Consider the following 14,484-nt stretch of genomic DNA (forward strand, 5'->3'; position numbering starts at 1 on the left):
CCTTGCAGTCCAAGGGACTCTCAAGAGTCTTCTCCAGCACCACAGTTCAAAAGCATCAATTCTTCAGAGCTCAGCTTTCTTTATAGTCCAAATCTCACATCCATACATGACTACTGGAAAAGTAGTGTTTAATTAAGTGCTAATCTTAATGAGGTTAACAGAAATCCATTAGCTAATACAGAGACTATCAGACCTGCTATGGATCCATCTACCAAGAAATTCTAGGGAGATTCCTGATAGTTCAGTATTTAGGACTTGGCCCTTTTACTGTTTTGGCCTGGGCTCAATCCCTGTTTGGAGAACTAAGATCCTGAAAGTCTCACAGTGTGCAGCCAAAAAAAAAAAAAAAAAGAGAGAGAGAGTTATCTACTTGAATAGGACCCAGAAAGAGGGAAGAAGAGAGGAGAAGAATTGGGGAAAGATGATGTAGAAGTAAAGAGAGACAGTGAATCTTCTCCAGTTGGCTAAAGAAAGAACCAGATCCGACAAGGCAAGCAGAAGCCATATTCAGGCCACTGGGAGAGGGTGTTTCAGCCAAGCTGTGGTCAGATACCAAGGAATAAAATCCTGCAAATCAAGCATGAAGGTAAATAGTCTCTGTCAGCCAGGCAGGCCTGGTATTCAGAGGTGCAAGCTCAGAAAATTTGCTCAAGTGAGCAGAAGCAGGTGGGTGAAATCAGATGAAGAGAAGTTAGATATGGGAAAATTGTCTTCCTGAAACAAAGATATATGGTCAGATTTCCCTGCTCAAGAATCTTCAATGACTGTTAATTATAGATATAATTATATCCTGGGCTTCCCAGGTGGTGCTAGTGGTAAAGAACCCACCTTCTGATGTAGGAGACTCAGGTTTGATCCCTGGGTTGGGAAGATCCCCTGGAGGAGGAAATGGCTACCCACTCCAGTGTTCTATCCTGGAAAATCCTGTGGACAAAGGAGCATGGTGGGGTACAGTCCATGGGGCCATGACGAGTTGGACATGAATAAAAGCGAATGGAAGATACAGTAAATGAGAAAGAGAAAAGTGAAAAGTTATATCATGATGAAAGCAAGTTGGAGTTGATTAGAGAGAAGAAGCAAATAGCAAAATTTAAGAGATGAGAGGAACGTACAAGTCCCCAGCAGATTCTCTCCTTGGGCTGGCCATATGGTTGCCAAAAGCTCTAGACTCACGTTCCCAGTTCTGAGTACACAAAATGCTATCCTTCACAAGTTCCTAGATTTCCTTGGATTTAACCAACCAGCCATGCTATGGCTGTCCCTGAACCAATCACTGTGGTCCAGGGTGGCTTGGTTGGTTGGAATTGTCCAAGTGTGGACCATGAGCCATCCCTCCACCAGTGACAGAGTGCTCCACCAACGATGTGGTTGGTGTGCTGATCGGTTAGGTTGAGTCACTTTTTCCATTGCGGGAGGTGGATGCAGAGCCCCACCCATGCACATAGAATGAGAATGCAGAAGGCTTGCCCTTAGACCAAAGAATGTGGTGTGGGTGCTAAGTTGGCAAAGTGTCTGCCACATCAGCTCTTTCCATCTTCTTTGCTTGCGTAAGTTGTCTCTGCTCTTTGAGACCATATTTAGGCCCAACTTCATCTAGGAAACCTCACCTGATACATTTTATGCCCCAGATTAGATGCTTGTGTTCTCATAATGTTACTGAAGCAAACATGGATCCACTTACCCAGTGCGTAGCAAAGCATGTTTACCGATACCAGGCTGTGGTGAAGGAGAGTACAGCATTTGTTGCAAGGCACTCAACGTGGGGCCAAGCAAAGATAACAGGCAGCTCGTGCTCAAAAGACCCAAATGCCCCAGTGGTTTTCAGGGAGGGTTTTTTAAAGTGAGATCGAGGGTATGTGATCAGTTCATGTGATCCTTCTGACGGACTGGTGGTGAGGTGATGGTGGTGTTTGGGAGTCAACACCATCAACCTGTTTCCTACTCATCTGGGGTTGACATGCTGGTGGTCAGCACGTAGTTAACTTTTTCCTCTTGGTGCAGGATTTAGTATCTGCAAAACAACTCAAGGTTATGATGCAGAATATTGTCTGTAGCTCTTGAGGAGGAACTAAAGGCCTTTGACTTTGTTTTTCAGCTAAACTATTATTTTGTCTTATCTTTGTTTCTGCATTTTCTCACTTCTCTGGTTAAACTTGCTCTTTGGATCTTGGGGAATACCTAGGAGACTAAAACTTTTCTACAAACAAGAGGCAGGGGACACCAGGGATCTGTCACTGGGAAGGCCCCACAAGGTCCTGCTTGGTTTCAGTAACTCTTCCTTCTAGAATGAGAGCTCCTTCAAGTCTTTGCCCTTTTTCTCGAGTACAGGGCTTGAGATAGTCACAGTCTGTTGAGTGACTGAGAGGGAATGCATGCACACAGGCAGGAGTGTGTGCGACAGTGGGACTTGCCTCTCATCACCTGATTAGACACAGCTACACTGGGATGGCTGTACCCAGGAGTTTTGTTCAAGCAGAAGCTAGTACTTCTGGGATTGGAGTCCCACACTAAGCACATAGATTGAGAGTGAGGAAGGGGGTTCCACCCCCAGGAGAAGATGGTATGGCCACCTCCAAAGTAGTGTCATTAGCACTGCTATTGTCTCAGGCTCCCAGACTCTGGGACTGAGTCTCCCTTTTACTCTGGGGTTCCAGGAGGGTATCTGGACACTTCACGTCCTAGAATCTTATTTTTTCCACATCCATCTCTTTTCTGTTGCACCACACCCTCCTGGTCTCCAAACAGCCTCCCTGCCCCCCATCTTTGGTATTCTCTTTGCCTGACTCCTTTAAAACTTACACACCACTGCAATAATACTTATTGCACCATCCTTAAATACTGATTATCATGTCACCCATTTTATGAGAAACCTCAGTGAGTCTTCAGAGCTTCCAGGATAAATTCTAAATGCTTCAACCTATGATAACCATATGATAAAGTTCATTACCAGTCTTTCCCCAGATTTTTCATGCAGCCATACTGCTCACTCCTCACCATCCACCCGTACTGCTGCTGCTGCTAAGCTGCTTCAGTCGTGTCCGAGTCTGTGCGACCCCATAGACGGCAGCCCACCAGGCTCCCCCATCCCTGGGATTCTCCAGGCAAGAACACTGGAGTGGGTTGTCATTTCCTTCTCCAATGCATGAAAGTGAAAAGTGAAAGTGAAGTCTCTCAGTCGTGTCCGACTCTTCTCGACCCCATGGACTACAGCCTGCCAGGCTCCTCTGTCCATGGGATTTTCCAGGCAAGAGTGCTGGAGTGGGGTGCCATCGCCTTCTCCGATTCACCCCTGAGCCCCAGCTTATAAACCACTCTCCCCCAGATCACCCATACTTCTTCCTCCTTGTTGCTCAAGCTCCACCCCTGCTTAGTATCTTCAAGTTTTCCATTTTTTTACCCAATCTTACTTCTCCTTAATCTTTGCATTTTTCATGAGGTGTTTCTGACCTCTTTGATCCACAGCAATCTTTTCCTTCTGTGAATAAATATATCCTTAGAAAAATGGAGCCTGTATCCATTGCATCAACCAGTCAGTTGGCACTTAATCATAAATTTCTCTGTGCAGTTACTTAATTTTTTCAATACTGGATCATAAACTCTTACTTAGAATGCAGTAAGTGCATCAGATCAGATCAGATCAGATCAGTCGCTCAGTTGTGTCCGACTCTTTGAGACCCCATGAATCGCAGCACGCCAGGCCTCCCTGTCCAACACCAACTCCCGGAGTTCACTCAGACTCATGTCCATCGAGTCAGTGATGCCATCCAGCCATCTCATCCTCTGTCGTCCCCTTCTCCTCTTGTCCCCAATCCCTCCCAGCATCAGAGTCTTTTCCAATGAGTCAACTCTTCGCATGAGGTGGCCAAAGTACTGGAGTTTCAGCTTTAGCATAGTGTTAAATGAAAAAGTGAATGGGATTGTATTGAATGAAAAGGGGCAAATGGACTGCAAATATCTTGGTTCTGTTTTAGTTTGGTTGTGAATACTATTTGTGCCTTTCAGCTTGTCACTTAACTCTTGGCCTCCATTTCCTCTCTAATAAATTGAGGATAATCTTACCAACTCTACAGAGGTTGAAGTGCTATGGTGAACACCAAATGAGAAATCATACTTGTAAGCACTTGATGAACTATTAAGGTAAGCTATTAGGATTTCTCTTTTAGCTTTAATTATAAAATATTTTCCTTCTTACTTTCAGGCTTGCAACCTTATATCTGGAAAGAGGGCCCAACAGAATAGGAAGTCTTTACAAAAAGGCTGTTTACAGACATTACACAGATGAGACCTATTCCAAGGAGATCCCCAAGCCTCCCTGGCTTGGATTCTTGGGTCCCATCTTGAAGGCTGAAGTGGGTGATGTGATTGTCATCCATTTAAAGAACTTTGCGTCCCGCCCTTACTCCTTGCATCCACATGGCGTTTTCTACAACAAGGACTCAGAAGGTAAATATCAATCATATTATAGGTGTCTTGTCTCTCCTTCCTAAGTAACGCAATTGTCAGCTATGGTGAGCAGGATTCTAAAAGCACAGTGGTAACATGTGTTCTTTTAACTTCTCCCTGCCTCCTCCTCACCCCACCTGCCTCTGTCCCTACCTTCTCTTCCTCTTCTTCCTTTTTCTTTCCCTTATTTCCTCCCTCCCTCCTTTCTTCCTCTATGTTGCTACAGGGGTAGGTGCTGAGGTCCCTTGGCACGTGCTCCAGCACAGCCCCGAGGCACACTAACCTTCCTTGTCAATCAGTCATGACCGGGTCTCACACTGGATAAAGACCAGCATGCGTGATGGGTTCCCATGTCCTGTCCAGTAACAGCCTCGGCTGTGGAGAGAGTGTCACCGTGCTCGTGGGCCTCAACTTCCCTGCTTAAAGCTACTGTCTGTGGTGCTTCCTTTCTGAAGCTGCCCTGTCTTCTTGTTTGCACTTCAAGAGTTTCAATAGTGCAATTCCCTGAGTTCTCCCTAAGGTTAAAAAAAAGTATAAGGGCACTCTTGGACTTTTGAAATGGGAACCATTTCTCAATCTTCAGAAGTATTTTTCTCATCCCTCACTGCATTGTTGCTCGTGATCCGTTGGAACGGGTTAAATGGTACTAAACGTGCTACACCCTGACTCTGAGGAATATGCCGGGAACAGTAACCTTACCTTGGATGCAGTTCACTTTATCATAAAGGGAAGCTTCTGGATTGTGGTGAATGTCCTAAGGCAGCCAGACTGGCTTGGCAGTTGCCACGACCAGGTCTGTCTAAGTAGCCAGAGCAGGCACCACTGATGAAGGACACGAGATGCGGAGCCCCCTTTGTTCTTGGCCATTTTCCTCCGCCTGAAGTGCAGCAAAGCTCCTGGTCACTGATCTGGTTAGTTCTGAATAGTTGAAAGTGAGCACAAAAAATTCTTTACCTTCATGGACCTTCCACTGGGTACCCACCAGATATCAGAGACTGACTCTAGGTATTGGGAAAAAGATAAATGAATCATAGGCTATAGTAGAAAATCAATGACTATAACTATAAAGGTTTATTTCAAGGTTCTCAATACCATTCTACTGATTCTATTTGCTTATCCTTTCACCAAGCTGTGTTATTTTGCTTACTATAAATTTATAGTAAGTTTTGAAATTGGTAAGTATAAGATCTCCAACCTTGCTTTTTTAAAAAAGACTTTTAAGCTTTTCTAGGTTCTTTGCATTTTCATATCAATAAATATCAGATCAGCTTGTTAATTTTTACCAAAAAAGTTAATTGATTTTGATGAGGGTTGCATTGAGTCTATTGATCAGTTGGGGAAAAACTGTTGTCTGCATTGAAAGATGAATTACCGTCTGGGAAATATTGACTCTTCCAATCTGAGCATAAAATTTAGATCATAAATGTCTCTAAACAATGTCTTAGATTTTAGCGCACAAGATTTGCATTCTTTTGCTCAATTTATTCAGAAGTAGTATTTTATTCTTTCTGATACTATTATATATGGAATAGTGTTCTTAATTTCATTTTTGGTTGTTGCTAGTGTAAATAAATACACTTGGTTTTTATATGTTTATCTTGAATCTTATTATCTCATTAAACTTGTTTTTTAATAGATGCTTAAAGGGTTCCTTAGAATTTTCTAAATACTGAATCATGCCACTATGAATAAACAGAGTTTTATTTCTTCCTTACCAATTGGTAAACCTTTAATTTTTTCTTTTGCCTTATTGCACTGGCTAGAACCTTCAGGACAATATTTAATAATAGTGGTGAGAGCAGACATTCTTGCCTTGTTCTCATTAGGAAGAAAGCATGTTGTCTCCCTCCCGTTAAGCAAGAAGCTAGCCATGGATTTTTCTTAGATATACTTTATCAGGTTAAGGAAATTCCCATCTACTCCTAGACTGTTAAAAGTTTTTAACTTGATAAGCACTAGATTTTGTTTGTTTTCTGCCTCTTTTGAGACGAGGGTGTAGTTTTTGTCCTTTATTTTATTAATATATTTTATTACCTTAGTTTATTTTTGAATGTTAAACCAACTTTGCAGTCATAGGATAAATTCCATTTGGACATGGTATGTAATTCTTTTTATATGTTGCTGGGGTTTGCTAGTATTTTGTTAGACTTTTTTGGTGTACACTTATGAGGAATACTGGTCTATAGTTTTCCTTTCTTATGGTATTTTTAATCTGGTTTTGGTGTCAAGGTACTGTTTGCTTCACAGGGTGAATTTGGAACTATTCCTTTCTCTATTGCCTGAAAGATTCTGTAATGGACTGGTATCATTTCTTCTCAGTATTTCATAGAATTTGTAAGTGAAACCATCTGAGCCTGGGTTTTGTTTGAGGGGAGAATCTTAATTGTGAAACAGTTTCTTTGTGTATTAGGTCCATTCCAATTCTTTATTTATTCTTAAGTCAGTTTTAGTAATTTGTTTCTCTCCAGAAATTTTTCAGTTTTATCTAAGTTGTCTAATATTTTGGCATAAAATTATTTGTAATAGTCCCTTTATAGTCTTTTTAATTTCTGTAAGTCTCTAAAATGACACCCCATTTTTCATTCCTGGTTTTGGTAACTGGGGCCCTCTCTCTTTCTTGGCAGTCTATATAAAGTTTTCTCAATTTTGTTGATCTTTTTCGAGGAACTAACTAACTTCTGGATTCATCTATTTTACAGTTTTCTATTTCCTCCTTCACTGATTTCTGCTCCAAAATTTATGTGTGTGTGTTAGTTGCTCAGACATGTCCGACCCTTTGGTTGTAGCCTACCAAGCTCCTCTGTCCATGAAATTCTCCAGGGAAGAACTGGAGTGGATAGTCATTCCCATCTGTAGACCACTTTCGATGCTGTGTGATTTTCATCTTGTGCTTCCCATGTGGCGCTAGTGGTAAAGAACTTGCCTGCCAGTGCAGGAGACATTAGAGACTCGGGTTCAATCCCTTGGTTGGGAAGATCCAGGGAGGAGGGCATGGCAACGCACTCCAGTATTCTTGCTGGAGAATTTCATGGACATGAGAGCCTGGTGGGCTACAGTCCATAGGGTCTCAAAGAGTCGAACTGAAGTGATTTAGAATGCACGCCCACAGTTTTCCTCTACATCAGGGATTGGCAACCTATGGTCCACGGGACATGTTTTTATATAGCCCATGAGTTAAGAATGCTTTATATATATATGAAGTTGGGGGAAAAACTAAGATTTTGAGACAGAAATCTGCAAAGCCTAAAATATTTATACTCGGACTCTTCACAGGAAATGTTTTCTGAACCCAGCTGTATATGAATATACTATCGTTTACTTTTCTATTACATTCTTGATAGGTATTTGAGTGCTCTGCTGTTTTATGACTCCTGAGAAATACTGCTGTGAACATTCTTACATGCTTTCTGCTCCAGTTGCATATGCTTCTCTAAGAAACATATCTAAGAGTGAAAATATACATACCTACGTTCAAATTTAGTAGATAACTCTGGTTTTCCAAAGTGGTTGTACCAATTATATTCTTAACAGCAGTGTATGAAAATTCCAGTTGCTGTACATTCCCAACAACACTGAATACTACCAACTTTAGAAATTTTTGCCTATTTGTTAGGTCCGTAGTGCTATATCATTGTCATTGTAATCTAGGGTTTCCCTGTAATGAAATTTATTAAATTAAGTATTTTTTTTTTCTAAATACTGATCCCATACCAATACCTTTACTATTTTCCTATGGGATTTTCTGGTTTTTTTTGTCACTTAGTTGACGGAGTACTTTATTTTGAATATGAATCCTTTCATCAGTTATGTATGTCGTGAATATGTGACTTGCTTTTTCATTCTTTTAAGGTATCTTTTAATGAACAGAACTTCTTAACTTTCTTTTTTGTTTGTTTTCTTTTTAAAATTAATTTATTTATTATAATTGGAGGCTAATTACTTTACAATATTGTAGTGGTTTTTGCCATGGCTGATACATGAATCAGCCATGGGTGTACATGTGTCTCCCATCCTGAACCCCCCTCCCTCTTCCCTCCCCATCCCATCCCTCAGGGTTGTCCCAGTGCACTGGCTTTGAGTGCCCTGCTTTCATGCATCAAACTTGGACTGGTGATCTATTTCACATATGATAATTGAAATCATATTTCAATTGAAATAATTGAATACATGTTTCAATGCTATTCTCTCAAATCATTCCACCCTCACCTTCTCCCACAGAGTCCAAAAGTCTGTTCTTTATATCTGTGTCTCTTTTGCTGTCTCAAATATAGGGTCATCATTACCATCTTTCTAAATTCCATATATACGCGTTAATATACTGTATTGGTGTTTTTCTTTCTGACTTACTTCACTTTGTATAATAAGCTTCAGTTTCATCCACCTCATTAGAACTGACTTAAATGCATTCTTTTTAATAGCTGAGTAATATTCCACTGTGTATATATACCACAGCTTTCTTATCCATTCGTCTGCTGATGGACATCTAGGTTGTGTCCATGTCCTGGCTATTGTAAACAATGCTGTGATGAATGTTGGGGTACACGTGTCTCTTTCAATTCTGGTTTCTTTGGTGTGTATGCCCAGCAGTGGGATTGCTAGGTCATACAGCAGTTCTATTTCCAGTGTTTTTTTTTTTTTAATTTAAATTTATTTATTTTAATTGGAGGCTAATTACTTTACAATATTGTATTGGTTCTGCCACACATCAACATGAATCTGCCATGGGCATACACGTGTTCCCCATCCTTAACCTCCCTCCCCATACCATCCTTCCAGGTCATCCCAGTGCATCAGCCCCAAGCAATTTCCAGTTTTTGAAGGAATCTCCACACTGTTCTCCATAGTGGCTGTACTAGTTTGCATTCCCACCAACAGTGTAAGAGGATTCCCTTTTCTCCACCCCCTTTCCAGCATTTATTGCTTGTAGATTTTTGGAGAGCAGCCATTCTGATCGGCATGAGATGGTACCTCATTGTGGTTTTGATTTGCATTTCTCGATAATGAGTGATGTTGAGCATCTTTTCATGTGTTTGTTAGCCATCTGTATGTCTTCTTTGGAGAAATGTCTGTTTAATTGTTTGGCCCTTTTTTTTGATTGGGTCATTTATTTTTCTGGAATTGAGCTGCAGGTGTTGCTTGTATATTTTTGAGATTAATTCTTTGTCCGTTGCTTCATTTGCTATTATTTTCTCCCATTCTGAAGGCTGTCTTTTCACCTTGCTTAAGTTTCCTTCATTGTGCAAAAGCTCATAAGTGTAATTGTGGTTAAAATTTATCAGTGCTTTCTTTAACAATCAGTACATTTTATAATTATTTTAAAAAGCTTCCTACTCTAAAACCATGAAGATATTCTCCCATTTTACCTTCTTAAAGCTTTACAGTTTTGCCTTTTACCTTAAGGACTTGAATACGCCTGGAATTGGCTTCTATTTAACCTGTTGTTGTTGCTGTTGTTCAGTCACTAAGTAGTGTCTGACTCTCATGACCCCATGAACTGCAGCATGCCAGTATTCCCTGTTCTTCACTATCTCCTGGATCTTGCTCAGACTCATGTCCATTGAGTCGGTCATGCCATCCACCATCTCATCCTCCATCGTCCCCTTCTCCTCTTGCCTTCAGTCTTTCCCAGCATCAGGATCTTTTCCAATGAGTCAGCTCTTCACATCAGGTGGACAAAGTATTGGAGCTTCAGCTTTAGCATCAGTCCTTCCAGTGAATATTCAGGGTTGATTTCCATTAGAATGGACTGGTTTGATCTCTTTGCCGTCCAAGGGACTCTCAAGAATCTTCTCCAGCACCACAGTTTGAAAGCATCAGTTCCTCAATGCTCAGCCTTCTTTATCGTCCAACTCTCACTTGTGTACATAATGACTGAAAAAAAACATTGCTTTGACTAGATGGACCTTTGTGGGAAAAATGATGACTCTGCTTTTTAATACGCTGTCCAGGTTTGTCATAGCTTTCCTTCCAAGGAGCTGATGTCTTTTAATTTCATGGCTACAGTCACTGTCTACAGTGATTTTGGAGCCCAAGAAAAGAAAATCTGCCACTATTTCCATTTTTCCCCATCTGTTTGCCGTAAAGTGATGAGCACAAATGCCATGACGTTAGTTTTTTGAAAATTGAGTTTTAAGCCAAGTGTTTTACTTTTGTCTTTCACTTTCATTAGAGGTTCTTTAGTTCCTCTTTGCTTTCTGCCATTAGGGTGGTGTCATCTGCATATCTGAGGCTGTTGATATTTCTCCTGGCAATCTTGATTCCAGCTTGTGCTTCATCCAGCCCAGCCTTTGACTTGATATTCTCTGCACAAATACACAAGGTGACAATATACAGCCTTGATGTACTCCTTTCCCCATTTTGAATCAGTCCATTGATCAGTGTCATGTTCTAACTGTTGCTTCTTGGCCCACACACAGGTTTCTCAGGAGACAGGTAAATTTGATATTCGCATCTCTTTAAGAATTTTCTTCAGTTTGTTGTGATCCCCACAGTCAAGTCAAAGGCTTTCATGTAGTCAATGAAGCAGAAGTAGATGTTTTTCTGGAATTCCCTTGCTTTCTCTATGATTTAATTTATGTTGGCAATTTGATCTCTGGTTCCTCTGCCTTTTCTAAGCCCAGCTTGTACATCTAGAAGCTCTCAGTTCACATACTGCTTAAGCCTAGCTTGAAGAATTTTGAGCACAATCTTACTAACATGTGAAATGAGCACAATTGTCTGTTACTGTGAATATTCTTTGGTATTGCTCTTCTTCGGGATTAGAATGAAAACCAGTCTTTTCCAGACTTGTAGCCATTGCTGAGTTTTCAAATTTGCTGGCGTATTGAGTGCAGCACTTTAATTAACAGCATCATCTTTTAGGATTTTAAATAGCTCAGTTAGAATTCTATAACCTCCACTAGCTTCGTTTGCAGTAATGTTTCCTGAGGCCCACTTGACTTCATAGACCAAGATGTCTGGCTCTAGGTGACCACACCATTGTGGTTATCTAAGTCATTAAGATCTTTTTGGTATAATTCTTCTGTGTATTCTTGCATACCTTTTCTTAATCTTCACTTAAAAATTTACTAAGTATCTGACTCTGCAGGACACAATATACAGTGCCTCATATAGTTCTTACATCTCTGTGGGGTGGATTCCAGATTTATTGGTAGAAAAACAAGGCAGTGAGAATTTAAGTAACAAGTCTTAAATCCCGTAGCAAATAAATTTTAGCTGATATATGTTTGATTTCAAAGCTCTAGCTCTTTCCACTATAATGTGCGATCTCTGTGTTTTAACTGTTTCATTTTTCTTGAAAGGAGCCCTGTATCCAGATGGAACATCTGGAAGGAACAAGGATGATGACATGGTTCCTCCTGGCAAAAACTATACCTACGTCTGGCCAGTGAGAGAAGAATATGCTCCTGCCCCAGCAGATGCAAACTGCCTGACTTGGGTGTACCATTCACATATTGATGCCCCTAAGGACATCTGTTCTGGGCTAATTGGCCCACTGCTGGTGTGCAAAGAAGGTAAGATGCCTAGAAACCCCTCGGTGCCTAGAAACCTCTTCCCAAGTGTGCTGAAAAGTGAATATAGTCTTCAGGTCTTATCTTGCCCACCCGCCTTGCATCACACAAAGTGTGTCTCTTCTTCCTAACTTTCTGTAAGAGTAAAGAAATTCTCCTAACATAGAAGATCCATAGCAGGGACAATAACTCAGACTTCTGCCTAAAACCATCATCGCATTCTGAAACCTGTATGCAAAAACTACACACGGACACCACACACAGGAAAGTGTAAAATGTACTCAAATAACCAGGGATGCTTTGCTTTATTATTTCACCCACATAATCACCTTGCTACTTTGTACCCTATTAACTCATTTAATATATCTATTTTTATCAATAAAGTATATTTCTTTTAAGGATAGCCAGGTTTCCAAGTCTGTGGTTGTGAGAATTTCTGTTTCATGACTTTTACATGGTTCTGTCATTTCCATCAAAGCCCTTCACTGCTTTTATGTTGTGGGTTACTCTTGTAGACATAGGTCTTTAAAAATCTTCACATTTATCTGATACTATTGACAGAAAGAAAAGCTTATCTTGGTTTAGTTCACTTTGAACTTTTCCTACTCCTTTAATGTTCCTGATAGGTATCCTGCACAGCTATTCAGGAACAAGGACTGATGTAGACCGGGAGTTTGTTATAATGTTTACTCTTGTGGATGAGAATCAAAGCTGGTACCTTGATGACAATATCAGACAATTCTGCACTGATCCTGATTCAGTTGACAAAAAAGATGCTGTTTTCCAGAGAAGTAATAAAATGCATGGTGAGTGTCTCCCATGTTATCAAGTACATACCAACTGTCGTTTGTGTATCTGGCACTACAAGGGATACAAAACACACAGAAATAGCAAACCGAGCTTTCCAAGATTTATAACTTAGTGATGAGAATAATAAGAAAGTGATGAAACATAATACCAGTCAGAACCTAAAGCAAAGAAAGAGAGCAAAGAAGAAGAAAGGAACAGAGAGGAGACGCAAGAACGGAGAGCAATGAACAAAATGGTAATAAGCACACACTTATCAACAATTAAATGTAAATAGACTACATTCTCAAATCAAAAGACACAGACGGACTAAATAGATTAAACAGCAACAACAACCAAGCCAAGACCTATCTATTACATTACCTACAGGAGACACACTTTAATTTTAAGGACACATATAGATGGACACTGAATGGATGGAAAAAAGTATTCCATGCAAATAGAAACCAAATGAAAGGTGGAGTAGCTACACTTATATCGGAGTTTAAATTGACTTTAAAACAAAGGCTATAATAGGATACCAAGAATGGTCTACATAATTATAAAGTGGTAAATTCAACAAGAATAGATAACATTTAAAATATTCATGCACCCAACATAGGAGAACTTATATATATATATGGCAAATATTAACAGACATAAAGGGCAAAACAGACAGCAATACATAATGGCAAACTACTTTAATACCCTACTTATAGCAATGTAGGTGTCCAGAAAGAAAATCAATTAAGAAATACTGGTGTTAAACAACATGTTAGATCAGATGGACTTAACAGATATTTATAGAACATTCCATCCAAAACCAATAGGATACTCATCGTTCTCAAGAGCACATGGAACATTTTTTAAGACAGATCATATGTTAGGCCACTGCTACTGCTAAGTCACTTCAGTCGAGTCTGACTCTGTGTGACACCATAGACGGCAGCCCACCAGGCTCCCTCATCCCTGGGATTCTCCAGGCAAGAACACTGGAGTGGGTTGCCATTTCCTTCTCCAATGCATGAAAGTGAAAAGTGAAAGTGAATTTGCTCAGTCTTATCCGACTCTTAGCGACCCCATGGACTGCAGCCTACCAGGCTCCTCTGTCCATGGGATTTTCCAGGCAAGAGTACTGGAGTGGGGTGCCATTGCCTTATCCGTGTTAGGCCACAGATAAGTCTTAATACACTTAAGAGAACTGAAATCACATCAAGCATCTTTTCTGACCACAGTGGGCTAGAAATTAATTATATGAATAAAACTAGAAAATTTACAAACATGTGGAATTAAACAGCATGTTACTGAGCAGTCAATAGGTTGAATAAGAACTCTAAAAAGAAATTTTTAAAAAGCTTGAAACAAATGAAAATGGAAATGTAATATATAAAATTTTATGGGATACAGCAAAAAGAATTCTAAGGGGGAAGTTCATATTAATAAATGCCTATCTCAGAAAACAAGAAAAATTTCAAGTAAGCAAGCTAACTTTACACCTCAAGAACTAGAAAAAGAACAAGTTGGGCCCAAAATTACTAGAAGAAAGGAAATAAAGAAAATTAGAGCAGAAAGCAATGGCACTCCACTCCAGTACTCTTGCCTGGAAAATCCCATGGATGGAGGAGCCTGGTAGGCTGCAGTCCATGGGGTCGCTAAGAGTCGGGCACGACTGAGCGACTTCACTTTCACTTTTCACTTTCATGCATTGGAGAAGGAAATGGCAACCCACTCCAGTATTCTTGCC

General features: G+C 40.3%; 1 protein-coding gene across 1 annotated transcript in view; it reads left to right on the top strand.

Moving 5' to 3' along the window:
* The window catches only part of HEPHL1 (hephaestin-like 1), a 93,436-nt gene that overhangs the window by 21,884 nt on the left and 57,068 nt on the right, over positions 1-14,484 (top strand). The window contains exons 2-4 of the mRNA XM_010855183.1: positions 4,199-4,443; positions 11,745-11,957; positions 12,581-12,760. Of these exons, the coding sequence (XP_010853485.1) occupies positions 4,199-4,443; positions 11,745-11,957; positions 12,581-12,760 (638 nt within the window). The remainder of the gene's footprint in view (positions 1-4,198; positions 4,444-11,744; positions 11,958-12,580; positions 12,761-14,484) is intronic.

Source organism: Bison bison, unplaced genomic scaffold, assembly GCF_000754665.1.
Source record: "Bison bison bison isolate TAMUID 2011002044 unplaced genomic scaffold, Bison_UMD1.0 scf7180017864356, whole genome shotgun sequence".
Taxonomy (NCBI): domain Eukaryota; kingdom Metazoa; phylum Chordata; class Mammalia; order Artiodactyla; family Bovidae; genus Bison; species Bison bison.